Below are 26,059 nucleotides of genomic sequence, written 5' to 3'. Positions count from 1 at the left end.
ATAAAAGTCTTTAACGTCATCCTTTCCAGGTTGAGCAGGCAGAGGAGGAGGAAGAGGGTTTGGTCTTGCTGTCTCAAGGCTGGCAGAGGTGGAAGAAAATCTGCATATAACTGGACCCAACAGTTCAAACCCGTGTTGTTCAAGGGTCATACATGTAAAACATTGTGATTTTTCCCCCCTTCTATATTCAGCTTCAGGTGGCCCGACACACTTTGGTATCAAAAGAGAATCTGAAACGTACAAGAACTGCGGATTTCAAATGGAAAACGTACATAATTGTGCTATTTGTTCCTGGGTGAGTGTGGGACGGAGAGGGTGAGAGTGTTGAAATGGGATGGAGAGAATGGAAGCAGTGGGGAAGGAGAGAAAATACCCTTCCTATCACACACATTCACACACTCACACTACACACTATTTCTACAGTCACAACTACCCAACTGTTATTGATTCTTTATAACTGCAATTGGGTACAGATGTAGGAAGATTGAGAGGGAACTGGGATCTGGCGCCTGGATTGCTCAAGAGGGGTCAGGGAAACCCCTCAGAACTCCTGAGACCCGGGTTGAGGCGGAGTCTGCAATGGGGGCTGTCCAGCAGTAGCAGGCAGCAGGCCGACCCTGGTGGAGGGTTGGGAGGCCGCTGTCATTTTATGGGTCGGCAGCCAGAGTGACAGTGTCCCTGCTGCCAGAGGACCACGGCGGGCTGGGCGCGGGGTCCCCGCCTCTCGCTCACCACGCGGACCCCGCGCCTCCTCCGGCGGCAGCCTCGGTGGTGGCGGCGGCGGAGCCTCGCCCACTCCAATCCCCACCCTCTCCATCCTCAGTCATTAAAGAACAGCAGCGCCTGGCACGTTCTTGGAGGACCCCGGGCGCAGAGGAGGAAAGGGAGCAGGCGCAGGGGGACTGAAAAGGCAGCATGCGCTCGCCAGGAGCAACCTCGGCGCACAGGGTCTGAGGCTGCAGCCCCAGTTCGCCATTGTGAGCCGCCGCCGGGGGCGTCCGCTAGCGCAGCCGTGCCCCCGAGTCCGCGTCCGCGCAGCGATGGGGCACCTGCCCACGGGGATACACGGCGGCCGCCGCCTCCTGCCTCTGCTCTGCCTCTTTGTGCTGTTCAAGGTAGGGGAGCTCCTCCACCCCTCCTTCCCAGCAGTCCGGGCGGCAGCCGCGCTCCGGCGCCCTCGCTCTGCCGTGGGGAGCGGCGCGCCCCAGGGCACGATGGCCCAGCCGCGGGAAGCGCCTGCCGTGCAGCCCGTGCAGCCTGGGCGCGCGCTTTGTTGTCCATGCGTGTGCGTGTTCCTGGTGGTCTTGAGAGGTAGGGGGGCGGGGAAAGAATAAGGGAAGTTTGCTCCCTCTGGCTTTCGCCCTTTGTGCTCTTTTATCGCTGCTGAAATCCACATCAAAGGTGGGCTTGTTGGATCGTGCTTTCTCAGGCAAAATGAGGTCACTTTCTTTTCTGGTTTCCTCTGCACCCCAACGCTGCTTAACCTTTCCGCCCTCCCTCGCACAGAATGTGTGGCTCCTTTGTCTTAATTTTCCTTACTGCTGGAATTATACACTGGGGAATGGAGGGGGACTGAGCTCCCTGGCCACAAATGGACTGCCAGGGCTACGTTAGGGCAGAATTTTCTTTGAATAAGGAGTGTCAGGTAGAGCTTGGGAAGGATTCCTCTCCCCAACTCCTATCAACATCTTTAGAATTCCTTTTAAAAAGTCTCTAGGCTTTCTCCACTATATAGATGATACTACCCCTAGATTTAATGGTGGAAAAGTATATAATAATTAACTTTTTCCTGTCTTCTTTGGAATGTGCTACCCTGAGGTTTTACTCTGAGAAAAATGAAAAGCAAAGGAGTTGCTTTTGAAAAATCAGTTTGACAACTATACTGTACGTAAATTTTTTTGAAGAAATGTCAGCTAGATGTTTTCTTGGACGGCGATGTGAAATTCTGAAGTGATTGTCTATCACTCATGTCTTCAGTGGATCTACTTTAGTTCTGTCGTTAGTCTTTTCCCCTTTCCGCAAAGCAAACTCAAGAATGTCGACAGGTGACTCGGAGCTATCCTTTCAGGACCACAGTGATACCTACCCTAGAAATGGATGGCAGGTTAATGGATCCAAAGGTTTTCTTATTATAGAATCACTTCTTGCTTATATGCATCATTAATTATGAATGCCTGAAAAGAGTATAGTGGAACAGGACCAATGGATTAAGAATAGCATTAATTTTAAATACTCCATACTTTCATTTATCTTAATGAAAAATAGAAAAAAAATTTCAGGGGAAACAGCAACAGAATGCCTAAGTAAGACCCTAAATTATATTTCATATGTTTTTATATTTTTTGTTAAGTTATCAATAATTATTAATTTTAAAATATGGTAAATAATAAGCTCAGTTATATGCTTTTACTATAGGAGGTTGTTCTTTTGTACACATCACAAATGCATTAGACTTATTAGGTTGTCTATTAGTCATTTTCTAACTATTTATCAAACTGTCACAACTATTTTACCTATGCAATAATTGTCATCAACCAAAAATGAGAAACCAAGTCACTACGCATTTTACCGAGCAACAGCTAAGAGTTACATGTATGACATGTGATCCAAACCTAATGTTTAGCACAGCTGCAGGTTTTTGCTTGAGTTATTCATAATGAGATAATTCCAGAAATAAGAGAATGACTTGGTTGGGAGTGGGGGTAAGGTTTTGCAATTAAAATAAAATAAATGTGGCCATTGTTTGACTTAAAACTCGATATTGGAATGAGAAAATGCAGTTAGTGATGGTGTAATGAAAATGTTAGTGATTGTCATAGAGGTCCAGCCTGCTTCACATAATAGGTATATTCCTGAACATTGCAGGTAAATGTAAATTATGGCAAACTGCTTCCATAGTAAATACATTGGCAAAGTTTGCCATTTAAATAATAATTATTGTAATGGGACACATAATTTTGTAAGAAAAACCATTGTCCTTTATTTTATGTGAATGTAATATTTTTGTCACCTGAATATAAAATATATGAGAGAAAAGAAGAAAAAACTGTATATATTAAATATCGTCTATGTGCCGGGTTTTTAGGTATTTTACATATGTTATTTCATTTAATCCTATTTTGTTGCAGTTGACAAGAGTTGTTCAAAGTGGTAAATTGGGCACATAGTGTAATGTCTTACATTTAGGGGATAGTATATTACATGGTGCATTGGGCACATGGTATAATCTCTTTATAATTTGGAGATACTTTTGAATTAAAGGTCCTGATTAAGTGCCAGTAAAATAGATCTACTCAAGCAGGTGGTGACTGGAGGATGAGAAAAAATTCATTATTAAATACCAAACTGCTAACCGTGTCTCAATAATAAAATCCAAAATGTTACACGTGTGCCGAGTCAGAAATAAAACATACTCTCAACTCTCCCTTGCCAAAATAATTTCCACAGTTTTCACTATAGTTAATACATTTTTCACTACTCCATATGTGTATCCTTTATATAAGAGTGAAAATCTTGAAGGAATATAAGACAGAGAAATTCAAGTATGAGGCTTAATTTATAGCTTTACATTTTCCACAACTCAAAAATAAGCAGCTGGATGTCAGTGGTGGAAAAGTAGGAAAGTTTGAATGTGTATGAATGGCTATAACCAGTTCCATTGAGGGAGACGAAATGTGACTGGCCATGAAGGCCTTTGTGCCATCATTCCTTATCCATGGAGCAGTGATGAGCACATATAATCGGGCATCTCAGACTGTCTAAATCATTCACTGCACATTATGAAGCTAATATCTGCATAATTTATCTTGCCTAAACACAATGTTGGTTATGAAAATTTTTATTTTTATATCAATATTGATGGCGTATATAAAATAGAAGAAAAAAATGGAACTCTGCTATTAAATTGAAGGCTACTAATTTCTAAGTCTTCTATGGATGAATGCAAGGGAGGTATTTATCTGGCGAGCCTCGCTGTTGTGCGTCTTCCCATAATTCTCAGTGAAAGAAATGTAACTTCCGACACTTGTCCTATCTTTACTAAAGCCCTCCTAGAAAATGTCTTCCTGTATCAGTTTACTCAGTATAAGTACTTTGTCTACTAAGGTGCAAATTGTGGAATATGACATCATAGGAATTTGAAGTTGGCCTTCCCTGAAATGCTTTTTAGTAGTCAGCTGGAATATATTCCTAAACTCAAGGGCTTGGCATGTGTCCTTCTTTTTTAACCCCTTCTATTTCTATTTCTGCTTTTACCAGAGATATCATCGAAGAATATCAAATTTAAAAAGAGTCTTAATACTGTATTTTCTAAAACAGGTTTATATTTAATTCTATAATACATGAGTGTTATGATACTGGCCATTCTACTCTTATCCAGGGGAAATATCTGTTTTCCACGGTCTGTCTGCCTTTCTCTCCTTTCCTATGTCTCCCCTCCCAACCCCTTACACACACACAAAGAAGTTTCACTTTTTGTGGTTGAGGTTTCATCCACAAATTGCACAGTGTTGGCAGGTGGACCATAATCCTTTCATTTTGCTGGAGCAGCTTAGATCCTTTCCATCACAATGAAGTTTGCTGCCCTTAACTCCCATGTCATCTGACTCCTTTAATAAATCATATTGCCAACCTTTTGGAGAAATCTTTTTACATGTGACATCCCCAGTAGTTTAGCAAAAGCTCCCTGGGCCATGCTCCTACAGATGATCGAGTAATAATCCTTCCCACTGTGAACATATGTTTGCTTTTGTTCTTTGTTTTGTGAGAGACTATTGTTGTATGAAGGAATGGAAAATTTACATTACACCTCTGCCTCATTTTGGCCCAAAAGAAAATGCACATTTATGTGGATAACTGATTAAAAACAATTTGAGTTTTACTTTATTTTAAAATGTAACACTATTTCTATTATCTAAATATCCAACTTAAAGGTATTTAAACTTATAAGCAGATTTACTCCTGAACCTTATAAATATAATTCTAACTTAAGGCTTGAGGGGTTGTAAAAGAATGTTTGATGTCAGATACAGTTGATGCACCTAAATACAACATTGTAATTGGTAGCAGCGTGGCACAATAGAAGGCTTAACAACAATGACCACAAGTTCTCATTTTCCCCCTAATTTAATGCCTCTCCGTACACAGTTCCAGTGTTTCAGAAACATATCCCAGTGCAATGATGAGCTTTACTGTAAAGCACTTAATGTTTTCATTTAATTACTCCAAATATGTTGTAAATATTTTTGAAATAAAGTAATGTCTATTGTAATATTTTTATCTTCCATGGTGCTAGTATGTGGTGTTAGGAATTTAATAGAAGGTTAATAAACAGATTTAAATTTTCTGCATTATTTAAAAGCTCTGACTGAGAATTATGAAATATAATATTGACTTGTGAACACATCTTTAAGGAAAATATAGGAAAATTATCATTATGGGAATTAAATAATCATGACTACAATGCACTCATTACATTCAAATAGTAAAAATTTTACCAATCACTTATAGTAGAATCTTATTAATACCATAAATTAAAATATCAATGTGCTATTTTTCCCTAAAATTTAATATTCTCAGTTGCTCATTTATTCATTAATGTTTCCTCACCTCTGTTTAATGTTATTAATTAAAAAGTAGCAAATGACATACTAGGGGAAATTGATTTTTTTAACCTCTATGGGTGACCTACAATTTCAGCTAGTACCCAGTTATACAGGTAATATTTTTGCCTCCTCTTCCACATCACCACTCCCCTATGACCACAACCAACCAGAACTGACCAAGATTTCTGCGTTCCTAGTAGAAATCCTCCTAATGTTTTGTCAGACATCACCCTTAAGAGATGAAGTCTTTTCTACACCCTGGTCTTGGTTATACCTATGGTAGTGTTTAATCCAAGGTCTTATAACCCAATTTCTTACAGAACTCTTCTATAGTCATCTTAAATACCCATTATATCAGCTCTTTTTGCTTAAATAAGTATGTAAGTTTTTTTGTGCACTGGTATCATTGATTTGAGGAACCCAAACAAGGTTAATGTGGCCCAAGTAAAGTGAGCAAGAGTGTGAATGGACTGGGATGAGTTTGAGTGGGTTCCTTCTCTCCTGGTGCTACTGACTCCAGCAAGTCCCATGGGTTTCTATCAGCCAATAAGAGGTGGCTCATGCCTGTAATCCCAGCACTTTGGGAGCCTGAAGCCAGTGGATCACCTGAGGTCAGCAATTCGATACCAGCCTGGCAAACATGGTGAAACCCCGTCTCTACTAAAAATACAAAAAATAGCCAGGCGTGGTGGCAGGCACTGTAATCCCAGTTACTCGGGAGGCTGAGGCAGGAGAATCGCTTGAACCCGGAAGGCGGAGGTTGCAGTGAGCAAAGATCACACCATTGCACTCCAGCCTGGGCGACAAGAGTGAAACTCGTCTCAAAAAAAAAGAAAAAAAGAAAAAAGTATATGTGAATAATCTCCTTAATTAAACACCTCTCATGTAATCTGTTATCACCGATTACTCCTAATGTTTCCCTTTTCCAAGCTTGTTCTAGGTCTTCAGAACACCGATCCCTAGATTTTTTTTTCCTCTGCATATTGTGCCTTTGAATTTATTTCTATGAGTAGGATCATATCTTATCCTTGTGCCAGAAAAGCATTCGCAACTCTTTCAGCATTTAATTCCTCAATGAAAGATTTCTTCTTTCCTTAGACATTCTAGTTACTTAAAGGCTAGCTCCTTTTTCTTCTGAATATTTTAAAACCACCAAACAACAGAAGATGTTTGAAACAAGGTTGCAGGGATTTCTTGATAAAAGGTTTTTTTCTCTCCTTTTTTTCAGGAAATTGAGATGAAAGGGAGAAAAGTGATATATGCTTGGAAAAGTATTTCAGAAACAGAGAATCAGAAATGAAAATAGGACTTCAAGCTTGAGAGTGGTATTGCAAATTATGAGTATGAATGGTAATTTCTGTAAGAAAATGAATATAGGGAAAATTAGAGAATGAAATGAAGAACATTTGATGAAAACAAATACACTGCAATTCTATTTATATGCAAATAAATGTATTTTCTTATCAAATACTCTATCTATTTGGTTTTTAAGTCTTTATAAATAGGAATGCTGCACTGTTCATTTTTCTAACAAAACTATTTCTATCTTAATGAAAATTTAAACTAAATAAACCTTTTTTTAATGTGATTTTTGGTACATTTACTAGCAAATTAAAAGAATAGGAATGCAATTTATCTACAAGTAGTGGTGCAAGATCAGAATTATATTAATAGTAATCTATATGAGATTTAAATGATGAATGTTTCCCTTTTTTGTGCTATTTCATTTTACTGTTTTCAGATAACTGAGAACAGTTGTTTTATTTTTGTTTTATTTCCTCTTTGTTTTATTTGTTTTATTTTCCTCTTTCTGCCCACTAAGTTTTTAATATCAGTGATTTATATAACGGGTGAGGAAAGGCGTCATATGACTCTACCATGCCCTCAATAGTGTTCCTTCATTATTACCCGCCATTGACCAAATTAAGTGCAGAGGAATTTCTGACCCTGGTTCTCTCTACCTTTAACCCATATCAGAGACCAATCATGAGCCTGCTGTGCTGATTCGTGTCTTGTGATTCTGTTGGTTCCACCCATAGGAATTTGTGATTGGCATGTACAAACCAGATGTCAGAGAATTCAAAAGAATTTTCAGTGCCTTTTGTGTCTTCCGTCCTTTCTGAAGTCTGATTCCCACCTCCCTGTACTTACTTTCTGAATCAATATTCTATTTTGATAAACTCTAGTATTCCTGCTTTTGGATGCTGGCATTAATTATAATTAACCTCTCCTTGTCTTTTAGTTTCCTTGAAAGAGCATCCTATAAACATTTTTTGGCTGACAAATCTTTCCCCAATGCCAAAATGGAAAGATTGAGAAGCTCCTTTTCTTTTTCAATACTGTCTTTTGTATTCCAGAATAAAGACTCACTGCCCAATTCCATTTAGTTAATCAAACATCCATTAAGCATCTAATATGTGCCAGGAATTTTACTAGATATTATAGGTACAAAAGTAGATAATACTCAGTTGAGTCCCTGGCAGTGGCATAATGGGAACATGGACACAGATGATGGTCATTAGAATATGGTGTTTTGTTTTAAGGAGGAAAATGTGGGCTGCTGGAGGAGAGACACTTAACTATTTAGTGGTTTGGGAAATGATTTCTTTTAAGATGATTCCTGAGCTGAGTCCTGAAGCATAGGTATGAGTTAGGTTTAAATATAAACACACATAGGCAGAGAAAACTGCATGAGCAAAGGCCCAGTGTTGTGAAAAGCATGGCAGAGTTTAGGAAAATGCAGATATATATCAAAGGCAATGAAGCCACAGGAGCCAGATCAGGGAGACTTCTACATGCTGAGCCAGAAAGTAGGATCTCTGTATTCTCTAGGGGAAGAGGCCTTATCGAAGGGTTTAATCAAGGCATTAGTGAGATAAGAGTTGCATTTCGGATAGAGCTCTTTGCCTGCAAGAAAGGCTATCCCAAAGGTAGAGCAAGCCTGGAAGAATTAAACTAGTAGCAGGTTGTTGTAATTATCCAATTAAGAGATGACAAACATTGGCATTAGGGTGACAGACAGTGAAAGAGTGGCAATGTTGAAAAATAGCTACATTGGCAAGACTGATTAGATGTTGGAAATTGGAGAGAGCAAGATGTAGGGTAATTTCTTGGTAACCAACCCTCTTGCCTGGAAGAGTGGCGGTCTCAAGATAGCATGTGTGCTAGATAGTCTACTCTTGAGATCAACTGTGCTGGATAGTCTACTCTTGAGATCAACTCACCTCTCCACTGTGCCCAGTGCCAGGAAGCTTCCCTCTGTGGACCATTTCTTCCTGTTCCCTTGCCCTTTGGCTCCTAGTGAGTTTGGCCAATGGAAGGCACTAGCCAAAGATTACTGCTAGAAGGAGGAAGAAATCAAATCATTTATTCTCCTAGCCTCCACCCTGGCCAGCCCCCATTAGGCAGTGGTTTCATTCTCTCTTCCAATTCTATAGTCAGCCCTTCTTACAAGGCTGATGTTCTGGCCAAATTCCTGAAACAGTTCTCTGTCCTTATCCCTTGAGAACAATAGCTTCTCCCTGCTTCTAGACCCTAAGTAGGTTTTCTCCATGCTTAACACATTATTTCTGCTCCAAACCTTGATCCCTTTGGCTAATCCATCCCTTCATTTCATTCTCTGGGATTTTCTTTTTGAGTGTCCTGCTGGGACCCTGACTGATATAAGACATGGTAGGTTTAGTGGTAGACCTTTGAGTTTGAAGAAACAAACAAAAACAGGTACTTGATATTAGCCTGAAGGGTAGAGGAGATGGAAGGCCTGGAGATGTGAATGGGATCCCCTAGCAGAGAGAAAGGGAGAGAAGGGCAGTGGGCTGGAAGAGGGTCTTGAGAGGCACCGATTGTTAACGTCAGGCAGATAAGGAATCTGAGAAGCTGAAGGCACAGCCAGAGAGGTACAGAAGGAAAGCAAAATCAAGGAAACCCAAGATCTAGGAAATTTCAAGTGGAGGACTTGGCACACAGCATCTAATGCAACAGAGAGGTGCTATAAGCTAAGGTCTGGAAAATATCTTTATATTAGGAAATAGATAGACGATTGGACTCTGTGGAAACTGGGAGGTATAAATGCTTCTGGGAATTGAAGAATCAAAAAGCAGCCCCTTATCTGATGAGAGGATAGGTGCCAGGTGAGATCAGAGAGACCTGAAGTCCATATCAATTCTCCACTATGCTATTTACCGGCAGTAGGATGTTGGGAAAGTTATTTCACCTCTCTGGATTCCCTTTTGTTCATCTCTTATACATATGTCTTAGAATTATTGTCAGGAATAAATGGGAAAATGACCATAAAGTACTGGGAACAGTGCCTAGAATACAGTAAGCACTCAATTAATGTTATGTACAACAATAAACTGAAGAGAAAAATAGTAAAAATAGGCAAAGCAAAGTCAAAGAGGTAGGGCAATAAAAATGTGTACAGAGCAGCATTTCCCAAAATGTGCTCCCCAGTACATTGGAGAGGCTGGCAATACTCTTGTATTGAATGTTATTAAAAATGAATACCTTTGTGGTGACATGAATTTAGGAAATTATTAGTTCAACTTTGTTTAAACTAGTATTAACTTGTTTTTGTGTGCCAGAATTTCTTAGAACTTTTAATATGTTAACACGTATTGTATCTTCCACAGGAGAAATATGGTGTATAACATTTGCAAACTTGTTTGATTATAGTATCCTCTTTTTTTTTTCTTTTTCTTTTCTTTTCTTTTTTTTTTAGACAGAGTCTTGCTCTGCCACCAAGGCTGGAATGCAGTGACATGATCTAGGCTCACTGCAACCTCTGCCTTCCAGGTTCAAGCGATTCTCCTGCCTCAGCCTCCCAAGTGGCTGGGATTACAGACATTCACCAGCATGCTCAGCTAGTTTTTTGTATTTTTAGTAGAGACGGAATTTCACCATGTTGGTCTTGAACTTCTGACCTCAGGAGAATAATGAATATGCTCTAAGAAACAATATTTATGCTCATATGCTAGATGCTTTATCTTTCCTTTGTTTAAGAAATGATAAATGTAACCTTAAGGATAAAGAAAACATAGTAGCAAGATCAACTGTAATTTAAATCTCAGGATCAGGAGAATTTGCTTGGAAAGCAATCATCCCAACTTTCTTATAAAACACTGATGTTGAGGAAAATGCTTTTGAAGGAAAATACATAGATATCTTCCTTACTTCATGGATTGTACTAACTCTGGCTTCAGTAATTGTACATGTAAAATATTTCTTTGAGTTTTGAATCAAAAAATGAAACATACATTTTAACATCATTTTCCAATGTAATTATCTTAATATATAGCTTAACAGACCAATCAACTTTGTTCAGTATATATCATTGAATCATAAAGCCATATTTTTTCAAAGACCATCTAGTTCAAAATCTAAGCTGGTGCTTAGATATTGTCTCTAATATCACTGCTAATTAATCATAAATGCTGACATTACCAACAGCTGTAAAGTAGCCGCTCCACCTTTAGACAACAGTTTTGTTGTTTTGTTGATTTGGTTTGGTCTTGAGATTAACTACTTCTGGCTGTAGCCTTCACATGTTACTTCCATCTCGGTTTGACTTTAGTAGAGCACTGTATAGGAACTGCTTTTGCTCTCATGCATGTTATGAATAACTGCTTTGCCAACAGACCTGATGGCTTATAAAGATAAAATGTGAGAAGCTTGTCATCTCACTGTTCTGTCCTCATCCTCCATCACACAACTTTAAGCTATTTACACCAGCCTGAGTTTTCTGCCTATTGCCATTTTTTTCTTTTTTATAGCCCCAATAACAAATTGAGTAGAAGACAGTTTTTATTCTTCCTAAGGGTGTTCCATGATGAACCATGGTAAAGAGTTGGGAATGCTAGTGTGAGAAAAATGCATGGCACATAGTAAGCATTCTATACATGCAGATTTTATATTATTCCAATCTCTGCTCAAAAAACGTTTTTATTCAGCATGTCTTTCTGAACAGCCTGTCTAAAAATCATCCCTATCACTCTAACATTTTACCACTCTTACCTAAGCTGCTTTTTCTTCAGAGAATGTATCATTCACTACATGACATTACATTGTATATTTTATGATAACTTAGCTCCTCTATTGGAATATTTATAGGTTTCATGACAGCAAGGACTTTGTCCATTGTGTTCACTGTTGTATCCTCAGCTCCTAGAAGAGTCCCTGGCCTATGGTAATGTCCAGTGAACATTTGTTGAATGAGTGAACGAATGAGTGTTGAATAAATAAATGGAGTGAGGGAGGTCAAAGGGAAGGTATGGGACAGACTCGGGACAGAGGAAGAGCAGGATGCAGGTGTGCAAGCACAGGGAGTAGAGAAGCTGCACAGTGAGTTGAGCTAGGAGGGAGAGTATCAGGCAAGCGCTGCTGAGTCGGGCTGGGGAGGCAGTGGCATCAGGGTGGAGGATGACCTGGAGATGCCATTTTGCTCTGGTGGAGGGAACAGAGGTTTTATTACCACAGGTGAAAATGAGCTCATTTAGACATCAAGAAAAATGTTCTTGACACTTTTTTTTCTCTTTATCAGGTTAGAGTAAACCACTGAGGACAAATGATGGGTGCCCAAGTCATAAATAGGTTCCCTTGTGTAATGAAGTAAAAACATAGCTTTTCTGATCATTTATTCTCCATCTTATTCATTGACTGTGTCTGTAATTTACTTACTTATAAAAAATTTTTTTCAGTTTTTAAAATGTAAAAATTTGTTTTTATCTTGGCTCTACAGTTTGAAAACGTCAAATTGAAAATTAATGTGTAAATCTTTTTTCTCTCGCCATGCATGTCAATATAACCAGCTTGTCTCTAGACCTCAAAAGGCATTTCTGGAAACACACAACTAACTGAAGCTCAGATGATAAATTATTGTTTTTCTTCAAAACTTAAAACTTTTATGATTTCCTTTACTTTTGAAGATTTTTTTTTTTAAACGCATGTAGATACCTCATGGAAATTTAAAAAATGACTTTTTGAAAATGATTGTCTCTTCCTGGATAAAATTCCATCAGGTAACTTCTTATAGAAATAACTGGTAATTTTTATACTCAGTTGAAGTACTAAGTGATAAATATTTTATTATGCAACACAGACAGTGAGTTAAACATGCTGATTCATGAGTGCTACATACATTAAAGTGTTAGTACATATAGACCAAAAACCTGGATTGTCAAGATTTTCAAGTGACTAACATACAAAATATATGCTTAAGACAACTGCTATTAATTAAATAATTCAATATTTCTCTGGTAAGTTGAACGGTATTACATAATCTTGTAATGCACTGATCTATATCCATAGTCTATTAACTGTACTGAAAAAGTACTGAAGTTTGGGTTAGCTGTAATTTTTATTCTACAACTTTAATTTTGTTTTTGTTTGTTGGCAAATCAATATATCATCCAAAGCCAAAAATAGAAGGAAAATTGTGATCAAATTATTTACACTGTCACATACATGACTGAAAGGAGTTTTTGCTCCTTCCTTTATAAATTTCTGATCAGGAGACTCACTTCTGGAGAGTATAAAAATAACATTAATAATTCTTTAATGAATTGTTTTCCTTAAAATTAATAATCTTCTTTACTCAATATCAAATCAAAATTTCTGGAAACATTTGAGAACACATTTACACAAGTCTGTTTCTGTCTCTGGAGTGCTTACACTAGAATTAAGCTAAATGTCACACCTCATCCTGTCTCTGAGATAAGCCAGGAATTTCCAATTTTAGTCAAGTTGGTGATCCATAAAATAGATATCCTAGTAAAATTACTATGAGCTTTCTACTTACTTTGATATTGTGCTAATAACAAAAGTGTAATTATAAAAATTGAAGTGTTATTACTGCCAAATACCAGAAAGTATAAGCATCACACTTATAATAATAAATATGGACACCATCACCTTAAGAAACATCTTCTCGTTTGAATGTACTTAAAAGTCTTAGATTTTTATCTAGGAAAAAAAAATTGGCTTCTAAAGTTCGTGAATGTTAAGTTGATTAATAAGATAAATAGTAAAAGACCGAGGGAATGGTATATCGTCTGCATGTAGTATTAAACATTGAGTCATATGGTCATCTCTTAAAGGATTATAGAAAAAAAGGTTATTATGAAATGCATTTGTGTAATAGCCATATTTACATATAAACATAGTGATGAGATGTGGCCAAGTTTATTCTGCATTGTCATGGGGGAATTTCCTCTGCAATTTTCCCTAACTAAATTATACTTTTTAATTAGTCTTTTAGAACTGACTATAGGCCTTATTCAAAGTGGTTAGATACTTGAGATTTGTAATATGGAAATTGTGGTATTGACAAAGCTTTGCTAAAATAATCGCAAAGACTTAGAACTAAATACTTTGGAATTCATTCTAAAAACTTAGTTTATGAGGTTTTGTTATTTTTTTAATTAGCAAAATTTGCTAAAACTGAGCCACCCTTATAATGTGTCTCAGATTAGTTCCTTGGATTTACATTTTATTTATTTGCAACAAATAAAATACAGTTGCATCTTTAAACTCTTTTTCCATCTCTATGCTATTACCTTGGTTCATTTCCACTGCTAGATTGATGTAACATCTTTCTTTTCTGAAGGATAATTGAGAAACTAATGAGAATCTTTCCATTGAAATTCTTGTTGCTACACTGAGGCCTTCAATTAACCTCTTTACTATATGGCTGCTTATGGTTTTGAAGTAAGGCATTCTTAATTTGGTATCTTTAAGCCTGAATCAGGTGTGCATCATTATGCACGAGAATTCTGTAATAACATACAAAGAACTGGAAAACTGATAGATGTTCACAGCGGAAAATGTAAAAAATACAACAGGCAGAAAAAGAATATCATCATTCCTAAACACTGCATTCCAAAATAGCTACCATCTGGAGACATATCTTTCCAAATCTTTTCCTGTGCCTGTGCATTTGAGTGTGTATGTTAAAAAAAAAAAAAACGTATAAAACTTCCCTACTATACATGCTTTTTTCACTTAAAGGTATTGTGATAATTTTTTTCAAGACCTGAACATTTTCACTCTTCTGTAATTTAGGACATTAACCCATATGTCCAGATCAATTGCATGAAATTCCCAAGTGTATTTGCATTGTTGAAGACGTAGATGATCATAGATACAGATTGTAAACATGAAGTGGGGAAAAGGAATTTGTTGAGCAAAGAGATTGTTGTCTACTTATGTGCCCACCATTAGTGTAACTACTAAAGAATTACACACATAGCAAAACTTCAGATGCTATATTGGCAGGCATTTATTTTCTATTTTTTCACAACTAAATACTGTGCATAAGGAACTTAAGAATAAAGGCATGCTGGTTAAAAAAAAGATATAGGATTGAATTCTGGCTGTATTCTTTACTAGCTATGGCATTTGGCAGTGTACTGATCTCTTCATAGAAGACAAATCACAGTGGCTGCACGGATCACTATTCCTCCAGCAGCCCAGTCGGCCATCCCACCAGGTCAGCCTACGCCCAGCATTGCTAATATCTTGCTATTCTTGGAGGAAAATTTCTTCTCCTCTTTGATCCACATAGTCTGAAGTGGGGATACCATTCTCCTACTTGACCTCACTGCTCTGGACAGAGTGAACAGCCAAGAGGTGAACACCTGACCTAAGCCCATGTGGGGACTGCACCTCGCTGACCACTGTCTTTGGAATTGGCGTGTGATCTAAGCCAGAACAATCAGAATCTAGTCCTACAATTGTTTTCAAAGCGGCAATGGCAGGGGAGGTGAAAGAATATTTTCCTTTCCAGTTGTGGAGCTAAGGCATGAGCTTGGACAGTGTCCTCAACCATAAAACTGACTCAGGAAGAAACGTTTTGTAGGAAGAAATATTTTGTAGCAGAAAAAAAGCCGGCAGGAATAGTAGAGACTTCAGCAAGACTATCATTCATTGCAGGAAGATGATCTCATTCCTCAGACTCCAGTGAGTCACTCCACAGGTACTTAGAAAAATTACAAATTTACTAAAATTCAATTCCATCATAACCAAGCAGGAATAATAGTGATACTTGGGATCCTTATGTAAACTGAATCAGAGTGATTATGTAATTTATCATATCAACCGGAACACTTTCGGGAGTGAAGGGATCCTTATGCCAGGACAGAAGACACAAATCAGCCTGTTCTGGGAAAAACGTGATGGATGGTTACCTCTCCCTGAAAACACAAACAAACACGTTTTGTGCAGTATGCAGTCACTAGTTCCTCGCCCATCTCACTCATCCATGAAAATCTCTGCTCTAAGTAAGATGGACTAAACATAGAAGAGGAATTGCAATTATCTTAATCAAAAACTACAACCTGTACACACATATTCCTAGAAACTTCATACTAGCCCAAAACTGAGAATAACCAAAATGTCCTTCAACAAGTAAAAAGTTTAAAAACTGTGGTGTATCCATACCATATAATATTATTCAGCAATGAAAAGGAATGAACCATTGATACACATAGCCACTTAAATGAACTTCAAGAAAATTATGCTGAGTGGAAAAAGTTCATCTCAAATGGTCTCATTCTGTATGATTCCATTATATAACATTATGATGAAGGAAAGTTTCATGGTTGCCAAAGACCAGGGATTAGGGGAATGGGGAATAGCTGCATGTGGCTAAAAGGGGGTAACATGAGGAAGCCTTGAAATAATGAAACAGTTATATATCTTGATTGTGGTGGTAATTACATAAAGTTATACATGTGAGAAAATTGTAAGATGTAGAAATACACTCACAAATGAGCACATATATAACTGGTGAAATCTGTATATGCTCTATGAGATGTACTAATATCAATTTCACCGTTTGGATTTTTCTTGTTTTAATATGTAAGATATTAACTTTGGGGGAGGCAGGGTTAAGGGTACCTGGAACTTTCCTGTGTATTTCTTTGCAACTTCCTATAAATCTGTAGTTATCTCCAAGAAAATGTTTTTTAAAACTTTATTAGGTTTTTCAAAGCTTGCTTTTTGTATGTGTGTGTGGCACTCTGCTATGTATTTTAATAGTGGATAGATATACTCCTTGTCCTATAGGGTCTGTCGCAGAGAAACAGTAACTACAATTGCAGGGAAAGTAAGTTATCAAAGCAAATGTGAAGCAATTTAGGAACATACACAAAATATACAAGGACCTCAATAAAACACCATTAGCTGCAAACTCAAATTTATTATGAAGCAGGTTGTATATTGGACTATATTCTTACAAGGTTTATCTAGAAAGTTCTTGAAAGGACCAAGTGCTAAGGCATTCCCCTTAATACTTCATACATTTCGCCTGGAAAGTTCTCGAAAGGACCAAGTGTTAAGGCATTCCCAAAACATTGTTAAAGGCAACATTTTAATGACTCTTCAGAGAATCAGATGAAAATGGAAATTACCATTGTAGGAGGTAAGGGCAAAATATTAATTGATAAAGTAATATTGTTCCATTCTTTTAGTAATTATTAAGTAGCATATCTGGAAATGGTATAAATAAGTTTGAACAAAATAGAAAGTATAAGATAAGCTTACAAGGTTTGAGTAAAACAGGAGCGGAGTAGAGGAAAAGGATGGATGATGTATTAATGTGAAGATGAATAGATGTTCAGATATTTCCACCAGTCAATCATCAAACATGTATTAATGTACACATGTAAGGAAGGCACTGTGTTCCTCATTTTTAAGAGTGTAAAGCAAGTTATTTTCCTAAGAAGTCTGTAATATAAGTGAAAATAACCAACATGTAAGAAGCTAAAGGGCAATATATGAGTTAATACTGTAATAGAAGTTTTGAAGTATTAACCTATTAATTTGTAAATGAATGAGAAAGAGAACTGTATTCAAATAAGTGTCCTTGCATTCAGATAAAGGAAAAAGCTCTTGGGCTGGAGGGAGCACTGATTTCATGAAGGAACACAAAAATTTAATATTAAGTCCAATAGAGTTTAAATAGTTAGGAGTAGGTTAAAGAAAACATTTCACATTGGAGAAACAGAAGAACAGAAGTAGAAACACGAGAAAATGTAAGTTATGTTTAGGAGGCTTGAATAAAACAGTGGAGATAGATTCAGGTCCTGAGGAGGATGAGTAGCTGGAAATGAGGTTGAAAAGGTGGTTTTGCCCAGCCATGAACTTCTATTCATAATAATCTATTCAATAATGCTACAAAGGGAAACATTAAAATGAGCTTTAGTACAGCAGTGGTGTGCAGGGAAAAAATTATCATACCTCATTTTAGCTTTAATTGCTTTTATAATTCTGAATTTGCTGTTAAATGCAAATGCTTAATTCTAAATACGTGTGCTCTATCTTAATTAGATAAAATAATCTTCTGTTGCTTGGGTAGTTCAGTAAATTAGTCCCTAGACTTAAACTCCCCTTGATCATGTTGTTTATGCATTAATCGGTATGCACTCTTAGAGATAAATGAAAAATAAACGGATTTTTTCAGAGACAAGTTGTAACTGTCAGCATACTTTCAAATTTATATCCTCTGCATGTGACTAAAAATTTGCCATCGTTTACTACAGTAATTACAATTCATATATATATGCCCCCATACTTGTAGAATTTCTTCTACATGCTTATATTTTATTTAAAACTACATGTTGCTAGCCAAAGCTAAGTAGAGAATCTAAACCTCACTAATATATACATAACCATACCACCAACTCAACAATTGAGGTTGTATCTGCATTTGTATATGATATGTCCCAAAGGAACTAATCAATATAGGTAACTCAAGCAGAAATTAAATGATTTAGTTCTTCCAAGCCTCACTACCTTATTGATAATGATGGAGATGATACTGATGATCCCTACCATTGATTGAATGACTGCTGTTTATTGGGGACATTCCTAGGAACTTTACGTACATTATCTCATCGAATCCTTACATACTCCTATATATTATAATCATTTCAGTAATGGGCAAACTGAGTTTCAGAGAGACACTAAAGGAGTTAGGAGCGAAACCTTGGTCCATTTGACCATAGAACTCTACACACACTGTAACATACCGTACTACTTTGTGTGAAAACTATGACACGGCTTGTATTTCCCCATTTATTGGTCTACCACTACTTCCTCTTCCTCTTACTACAGAAATATCTCGAGACACAGGTGACTGAATCAGTCCTTGGTTGGGACTGCCTTTTGGACAGAAATGGGGTAGGGATTACTCCTGCAGACAGCTGATTCCTGCCCATCCAAAATCATTCTTGCAATTTCTTTTTTCTGTCCGTCAATCTGTCAGACACATGTTCCCAGAAAAAAAGCCTGTTATCAGGGGATTCCTATATAATTCATAAATGTCAGGCTCATTCTTTTGTTTTTTATCTTCCTCAGTGTAATAGATTTGATGCTTCTGTACTTTGTAAGATAATTACACAGAGCTGAATGTAATATTATGTGCTGATGGGGAGAACTGGTGTTTTAAATTCTTTTAAATCCGGAGCTTTTATGGTCAATGATAGAAGCACCATGGCAGACTTATGCCCTGGCTTTAGAAGCCTACATGAGATTTTGTGGCTTGCTGGCTTTATGAGACTTTTACATCTCAATTGGCCTTTCCCTCCAAGAAAGATACCACCAGACAACAACAATTTTAACACTAATGTCTTCCTTTTGATTACATTAGATTTGCAAATTAAACAGATTAATAGTAGTGTTCTGTGTTCCTCTCAGCTCTTCTGTTTAATACTCTTATCTGACAAAGTGTAAATAGAAGACATAATTAATTACTCATGACTTGCATGTCAAGTTGCATAAAAAATTACATCCCCTGGAGGCCTATTATTACATATCTGACTGTTCAGTGAAATTAGCTTTGCAAAGAAAAAGCATACCTTAAGGTAAGGCTTTTGTTTGTTTTTCTTTTCTTTTTATTTAATATATTAGAGTATCTGTAAAAAAATGTGGAAGAACAACATTAGCTCTTAATACAAAATTAAAGAGATTAAGTCATTTGCCCAAGGATATGTTATTTTTCCTTTTCATTTTTTAGTTTGTCCATGAGATATTAAACTTTGCATATGAAAGTTATAAGGTGATGATGCTTCTACAAAAGGAAGACTCCAGAATATGCCTATTGTCTCTTTAGTATATATCCCACAGAGAAAGTTATTAGTCAAGCAGGCTGTGCCATACCCCCTCCTCTGTAAATTGTCTCAACCTTGAGCTGGGAAGTGTACTGCCATGACTGAAAAAAATAGGATAATTTTCCAGCCATTTCTTGTCTTATCTATCTAGACTTGATGTGAATGAAATGAGGTCTCTGCTTCAACTGGAGAGCTCAGCATTTCATATTTAGCTCTCAATCTGTTTCATGATAATTTTTGAAGGAACAGACTGCTTATGACAAAATGTGCTGTACTATTATTAAAGGCATACTGCCTTTAAGAGTTCCATCACTTGAAACAAAGTGTTGGCTGGGAAGAATTCTTCAATGTGCACATCTTCTGAGGTTTTTTAACAGCTGTTAAATAAAATATAGTATGTGCCTCAGGTAAGAGAAAACCAAGTACCTGATTAAAAACAAAACAAATAAAAAGGTCGTAGCATTGTCAGTAGAGCAAAGCAGCATGAAGCAAAGATTACCTGCCTGCAATCACTTAGTCACTTCACCTCTCTGTAAAAATGACAATCATAATCACTTGTACCTCGCGGGATTACTGTGAGGTCTAAATGAGCTAATCTGTGAAAGTACTTTGTAAACTGTAAAGCACAATTTAAATACATATCTTATTAAAAATGTCTGCATCACCTGTTTCATTGACTCTGGGACAGAGATGTTTTCTTTTCCACATTTATGTGTATCTGTGCATGTGTGTAGTGTGTTTCATGGAAGCCTATAATTAACACGGTAGTACTTTTTCTTTTTATAAACTAAAGTTTGCCATACCCAAGTGCACTTTCTGTCACCTGAAGTCACAGCTTAATTATGTGTCTGGAATGACTTAATATATAAAAGTCATAAAATATTTCTGTCTAATGGCAACTATTTTTATGTTAGCCCCGTCTTTTATATACTGACCAGATCATTCTCATTAAAAATTGTTGTGTATCTAATTTCATACCTATACCATCCAGAATTCTGTTTGTACAATGTTTTATGTCTATGATCACCAATCATCTTTCATATGTTATATTTGAGCATAATTTATTCTTCCTTTCTATGAACATTTATAAGGCATCAATTGTGTGCCAAATACTGTACTAATCATTCAGTGTCTCCTTGGATTTCACTTATCTGTAGGTAAAAGTGGTTACATATTTATAATAATAACTCCAATTACAGTGCAGTTGGCTCAACCAGTACACACCCAATATCAGCCTTTTTCCTATGAAGAGCCTTCGCAGCTGTTGCTCAGTGCCCAGTGGGGCTTTGCTGTGGAACCCTAGTTCTCTGCCTTTCCAGCCTCGAAGTTTTCCTGTTAGACATCTGCCCTGCTCGACCGGGTGCTACCACTGCCAACCCCAGCACCTTCCTCGATGTACCCCAAATCTTCCCATGCCTTGAAAACTAAGCCTTTATTAGTATGTCAAGCTGTTGCTTTTTTTTTTTGTTGTTGTTGTTGTTAGTTTGGTTTTCCTATTGCAGTTTGTCAGCTGTGGGCCAATAGGTTTCCGGAATTTCAGTGCCACTAATTATTCAAGTATGTGTACCTATTCAGGTATGTGTACCAGAATAATTGTGTGTGAAGGTGTGAAGTCCATTTAGGCATAAGCTGGGATCTCCACTCCCGACCCCATCACATTAAAAATAGCAAAAATTACTTATCTAATTTTATCTTCCTCTCATTTGCCTTTTCCATCTTCTAGTGGAGTTGAATAAACTAGTGGACAGTGAAATAATCAAATGCAGGATAGCATACAGGAAGATGAAAAACATAAATATAATCTAATTTTTTAAAGCCTGTGTTAAATTTCTTCTGTTTGTAAATTTGACATCTTAATTGAATGTGAAAATAGATACAAGGTAAAAAGTTTATTTTTGTTTGATACTGTGCTCCCTGTATTTATTGCTAATTTCCACAGTGGATGGAATATTAGAAATTATTGAAAGTCCTAATTATCTCAAACATATTTGCATTTTACGTTAAATGTCCTAAATAAGCAACCATTTAATATGAATTTAAAATTAAAATTTAAAGGCTGGATGTGGTGGTTCATGTCTATAATCTCAGCATTTTGGGAGGCCAAGGCAGAAGGATCACTTAAGCCCAGGAGTTCCAGAATAGTCTGGGCAACATGGCGAGACCCCTGTCTCTACAAAAAATTTCAAAATTACCTGGGCGTGGTGGCACGCACCTGTAGTTCCAGCTACTTGAGAGGCTGAGATGGGAGAATCGCTTGAGCACGGGAAGTCGGGGTTGCAGTGAACGTGACTGTGCCAGTGCACTCCAGACAAGATGAAAGAGCAAGACACTGTCTCAAAAACAAATATATATATATATATATATATATTTTTTTTTTTTTTAAGACGGAGTCTGGAGTCTCGCTCTGTCACCTAGGCTGGAGTGCAGTGCCTCCATCTCCGCTCACTGCAAGCTCCGCCTCCTGGGTTAGCACCATTTTCCTGCCTCAGACCACAGGCGCCTGCCACCATGACCAGCTAATTTTTTGTATTTTTTAGTAGAGACGGGGTTTCACCATGTGAGCCAGGATGGTCTCGATCTCCTCACCTCGTGATCCGCCAGCCTCGGCCTCCCAAAGTGCTGGGATTACAGGTGTGAGCCACCGCACCTGGCCATAAATAAATAATCTTTTTAAGAAAAGTTTCTTTCTTTATAGAAACATATCCTACGTTGAAGGAGAGTTTTAACGTGAATCTATATAATCATTGTCAGATTCTAACTAAAAAGAAGGCAAATATAAAAACTGGGCTTTGTGACTTGAAGAACACAAGAAATAATAATGAGAACTATCCACCATTTCACAATTCTCACACTTAAACATTGTTAATGTTGAAGCCCCAGGATTATGGAAGGATTGGAAATACGTCACACTGATCACATTCATTTTTAGAATTAATAGTAGGTATCATCCAAATGGTTCTAAAATACATTTTTTAAGTGTGAAATGCCTTTCACAAATATGGCCATGACTTTTCAGAGCACTCTTTTGCAAATAAATAATTCTGGATAGCCAAATTCTACTAGACCTCCCTATACAGAAATCTCATAAAACTCAGATAAATGCAGATAAGTCAATGAAAAGAATAGCTCTCTATCTTCCTCCTAACTCAGCCACTTAAGACTAATATTGCTTCCATTAAAGAGATGAAAGCAGATGTGGTATACATTATTGATTTTGCTCCACATTGAAAGTTAAAACTTTTATATATGTTCTCTCAGATTATATAAAACTCATATAAAATTTACTTAATGAAGTTTTCAAAATAGTATATGGGAAAAAGGGTAAGTTTGTGATTTCATGGCTGTTTTCATATGCTGATCTGAATTCAATATCGTCTCTCTCTTTTCACAAACCATCTGGGAGATTGACAAGTTGCATCTCACCAGATGGCCTACCATACCAACCTCACACTTCCGTGGCACCATCCCTCCATGATAAATCCTGAAATGCTTTAATACAATGTTCCTGCTCAGGAAGAACTCCACAGCTCATGCCTTACGAACCAGTTCATCGTCGCCCACTTCATTTCCCAAGGTTGAAATGGGATATGATTTCCACTGGGTGCTAAATTATTCTAAGGCTCGGAGGAATTAAGTGATTCCAGCTGAATACACCACCAAGCTCCTATCATCCTATCTTTCTACAATCTCTTTTCTTATTCTCTGTTTCCCTTACTACTCCCTGGCCTATTCTTTTATAACTTACACTTTACAGAGAGATTCCATTCTTTTTTCCTCTCCTTTTCCATATACATAAATCACTGGAATGTATACTTTAAAGCGTCAGAAAGCAATGACAGTTTTGAGCTGTGGTTCATGTCTTCCTGAACCTAGCATGCAGATAGTTGGTACTGTATGATACAAAACTGAATTCTCTGTGTCAATTATTTTATAGTATCACTACATATTTAAAAGATACTATAAGGACACATGCACATGTGTGTTTATTGCGGCACTGCTCACAATAGCAAAGACTTGGAACCAACCTAAATGCCCATCAATGATAGACTGGATTAAGTAAATGTGGCACATATACACCATGGTATACTATGCAGCCATAAAAAAGGATGAGTTCATGTCCTTTGCAGGGACATAGATGAAGTTGGAAACCATCATTCTCAGCAAACTAACACAAGAACAGAAAACCAAACACCACATGTTCTCACTCGTAAGTGGGAGTTGAACAATGAAAACACATGGACACAAGGAGGGGAACATCACACACCAGGGCCTGTCGGTGGGTGGGGGGTTAGCATTAGGAGAAATACCTAACGTAGATGATGGGTTGATGGATGCAGCAAACTACCATGGCACGTTTATACCTATGTAACAAACCTGCATGTTCTGCACATGTATCCCAGAACTTAAAGTATGATAATAACAAAAAAAATACCGCCTGGGAAGAGATTCTTAAGACCTTTCCTTCTTCCTTTTGCCTTTACAAATGTCAGAGAGGCACTAAAGAACAAACAGTGAAGGAAAAAGACCTGAAAAAATATCTTTTTTCCCCTAGCTTACAGATCAAATCTGACCTCACTATCCTCCCCCATTCCTTCCCCTACTTTTCCCCTCTGAGCCTCTCTCATAACTTTTATAAATTCTTCCAGTCATTTAGTGTTCAAGAAGAGTCCAAATCAGAAACTTTGATGAACATGATAGGTCTCGTTTCTCTGGTGCCTTGATCATCTTTCTTTAAATACAGTGAATTTTAGCTTCCAAGTTATTTTTTCTTCTTTCTTGACTTTTAGACTTTACTGTGTCTGTATTCTCTGACAAACATATAAACTGCTTATATCTTCACCCTCATGTTTTGCATATCGAATCCAACTATCTGTTAAATTTTTCTTTTCATTTAGCAGTAACTCACTACCATAAATGTACTATCACTGTAAGAACAAACCATGTCATAGAGAAGTTTGCCTCCAGGAACTTTATTTCAAATCTTTTTACCTAAGTTTTCAAAATGCTACTTTATATGTTATTTTATTTCTCCCATTGCATCCCCAGGTTGGGTCAGATGACAGTATACCTGCATCATCCTTATATGTGGATATCAGCTTCCATTTCCTATTCTCCCACATGCAGAGCTGCAGGAAGTTGTCTGCAGCTTGCCGAGCACATAAAGATCTTTATGGAACAGCCTCTGCACAATCCAACATAATATTGACCTCAGAGAAGTTTGGTGCTTTCCTTGGGTATGACTTTGTCGACTAGAAGATTAGCCAGTGTTTCTCAAGAATACTGAGTGGTCTGTTTGGTGTAGATAAAAAGAGAAATTGTGATGATTAATGAAAGAGGAATTTCTGATATGGAAAGAATAAGATTAGTTCTGTCATGAGGATAGGGAGACCAACAGCTAATTCAGTTAGTTAAAGGATAATGGAATAGAGTAACATGAAAATCTGTCATCTTACTTCCCTGCTTAAAACATACAAATAGATTTTCATGGTTCTTCAGATAATGCCCACACTTCTTCAGGGGCTTAAAGTCTTTCATGATCTGATTTATTATCACTTTGTTAGTATCATCTCTTGTCAATTCCTCACTTTTTATGCTGTAATCATTCTGAATTTTTCTCCATTCCTCACACTTGATACTCATTCTCACCTTCCTCCAATCCTTTGCATATGCCATTCTCTCTGCCTGGAAAATTCCTAACTCTACACTCTCCCCTTAACCCAACAAGTGGCTCCTCATCCTCCAGGTCTCAGCTAAGATGATACTCTATTCACAAATGCATTCCTGACCTCCTCTCCTTTAAAACTGGGAGAAGTACTTCAGTTTTTTCCTCCTCCCTAGAAACCTTCCACACTCAATCCTTAATTGGCTATCTGGAAAAGTCCTGTTTATTTATCAAGACACAACTTAAAACAATTTTCTATTCTTTGAAACCATCCCAGCCTCATTCAAGTGTAGTTGATTCTTTTCCTTCTTAATACATCACTATAACTTGAAGATATGTCTATTATTGATTAAATTACACTGCTATGACAAGATTTCCCTGTATATTTATATTCCCAACCAGGCAATAAATATGATCTCCTTAAAGAAAGAGACTGTCTTATATTCACTATTATCATTTTACCCCCAAATATACTCTTTCCTCACCTGCTCATCTTACAGATGTAATTAATTTTTAGTTACCTATCTGTTACTCTGTAAGCTTTCTAAGGGAGGGACCATGTTTAATTCACCACTCTTTACCTACCATATTTCACAAAGGTTGGCACATACAGACACTCAGATACTTTTAGAATGAATGTATGAGCTTGTATTTGTATGCAAGTATTAACAAAAAAGGGCTGAACCAGA

General features: G+C 37.2%; 1 protein-coding gene across 1 annotated transcript in view; it reads left to right on the top strand.

The window, feature by feature from the left end:
- The first annotated feature begins 707 nt into the window (after positions 1–707).
- Positions 708–26,059, top strand: part of PTPRO (protein tyrosine phosphatase receptor type O) — a 254,642-nt gene continuing 229,290 nt past the window's right edge. Inside the window, exon 1 of the mRNA XM_030804533.1 lies at positions 708–1,115. Coding sequence (XP_030660393.1) covers positions 1,041–1,115 — 75 coding nt within the window. The 5' untranslated portion in view covers positions 708–1,040. The remainder of the gene's footprint in view (positions 1,116–26,059) is intronic.

Source organism: Nomascus leucogenys, chromosome 23, assembly GCF_006542625.1.
Source record: "Nomascus leucogenys isolate Asia chromosome 23, Asia_NLE_v1, whole genome shotgun sequence".
Taxonomy (NCBI): Eukaryota; Metazoa; Chordata; class Mammalia; order Primates; family Hylobatidae; genus Nomascus; species Nomascus leucogenys.
The sequence above is the reverse complement of the archived record's forward strand: the minus strand, read 5'-3'. Positions and strand labels throughout refer to the sequence as shown.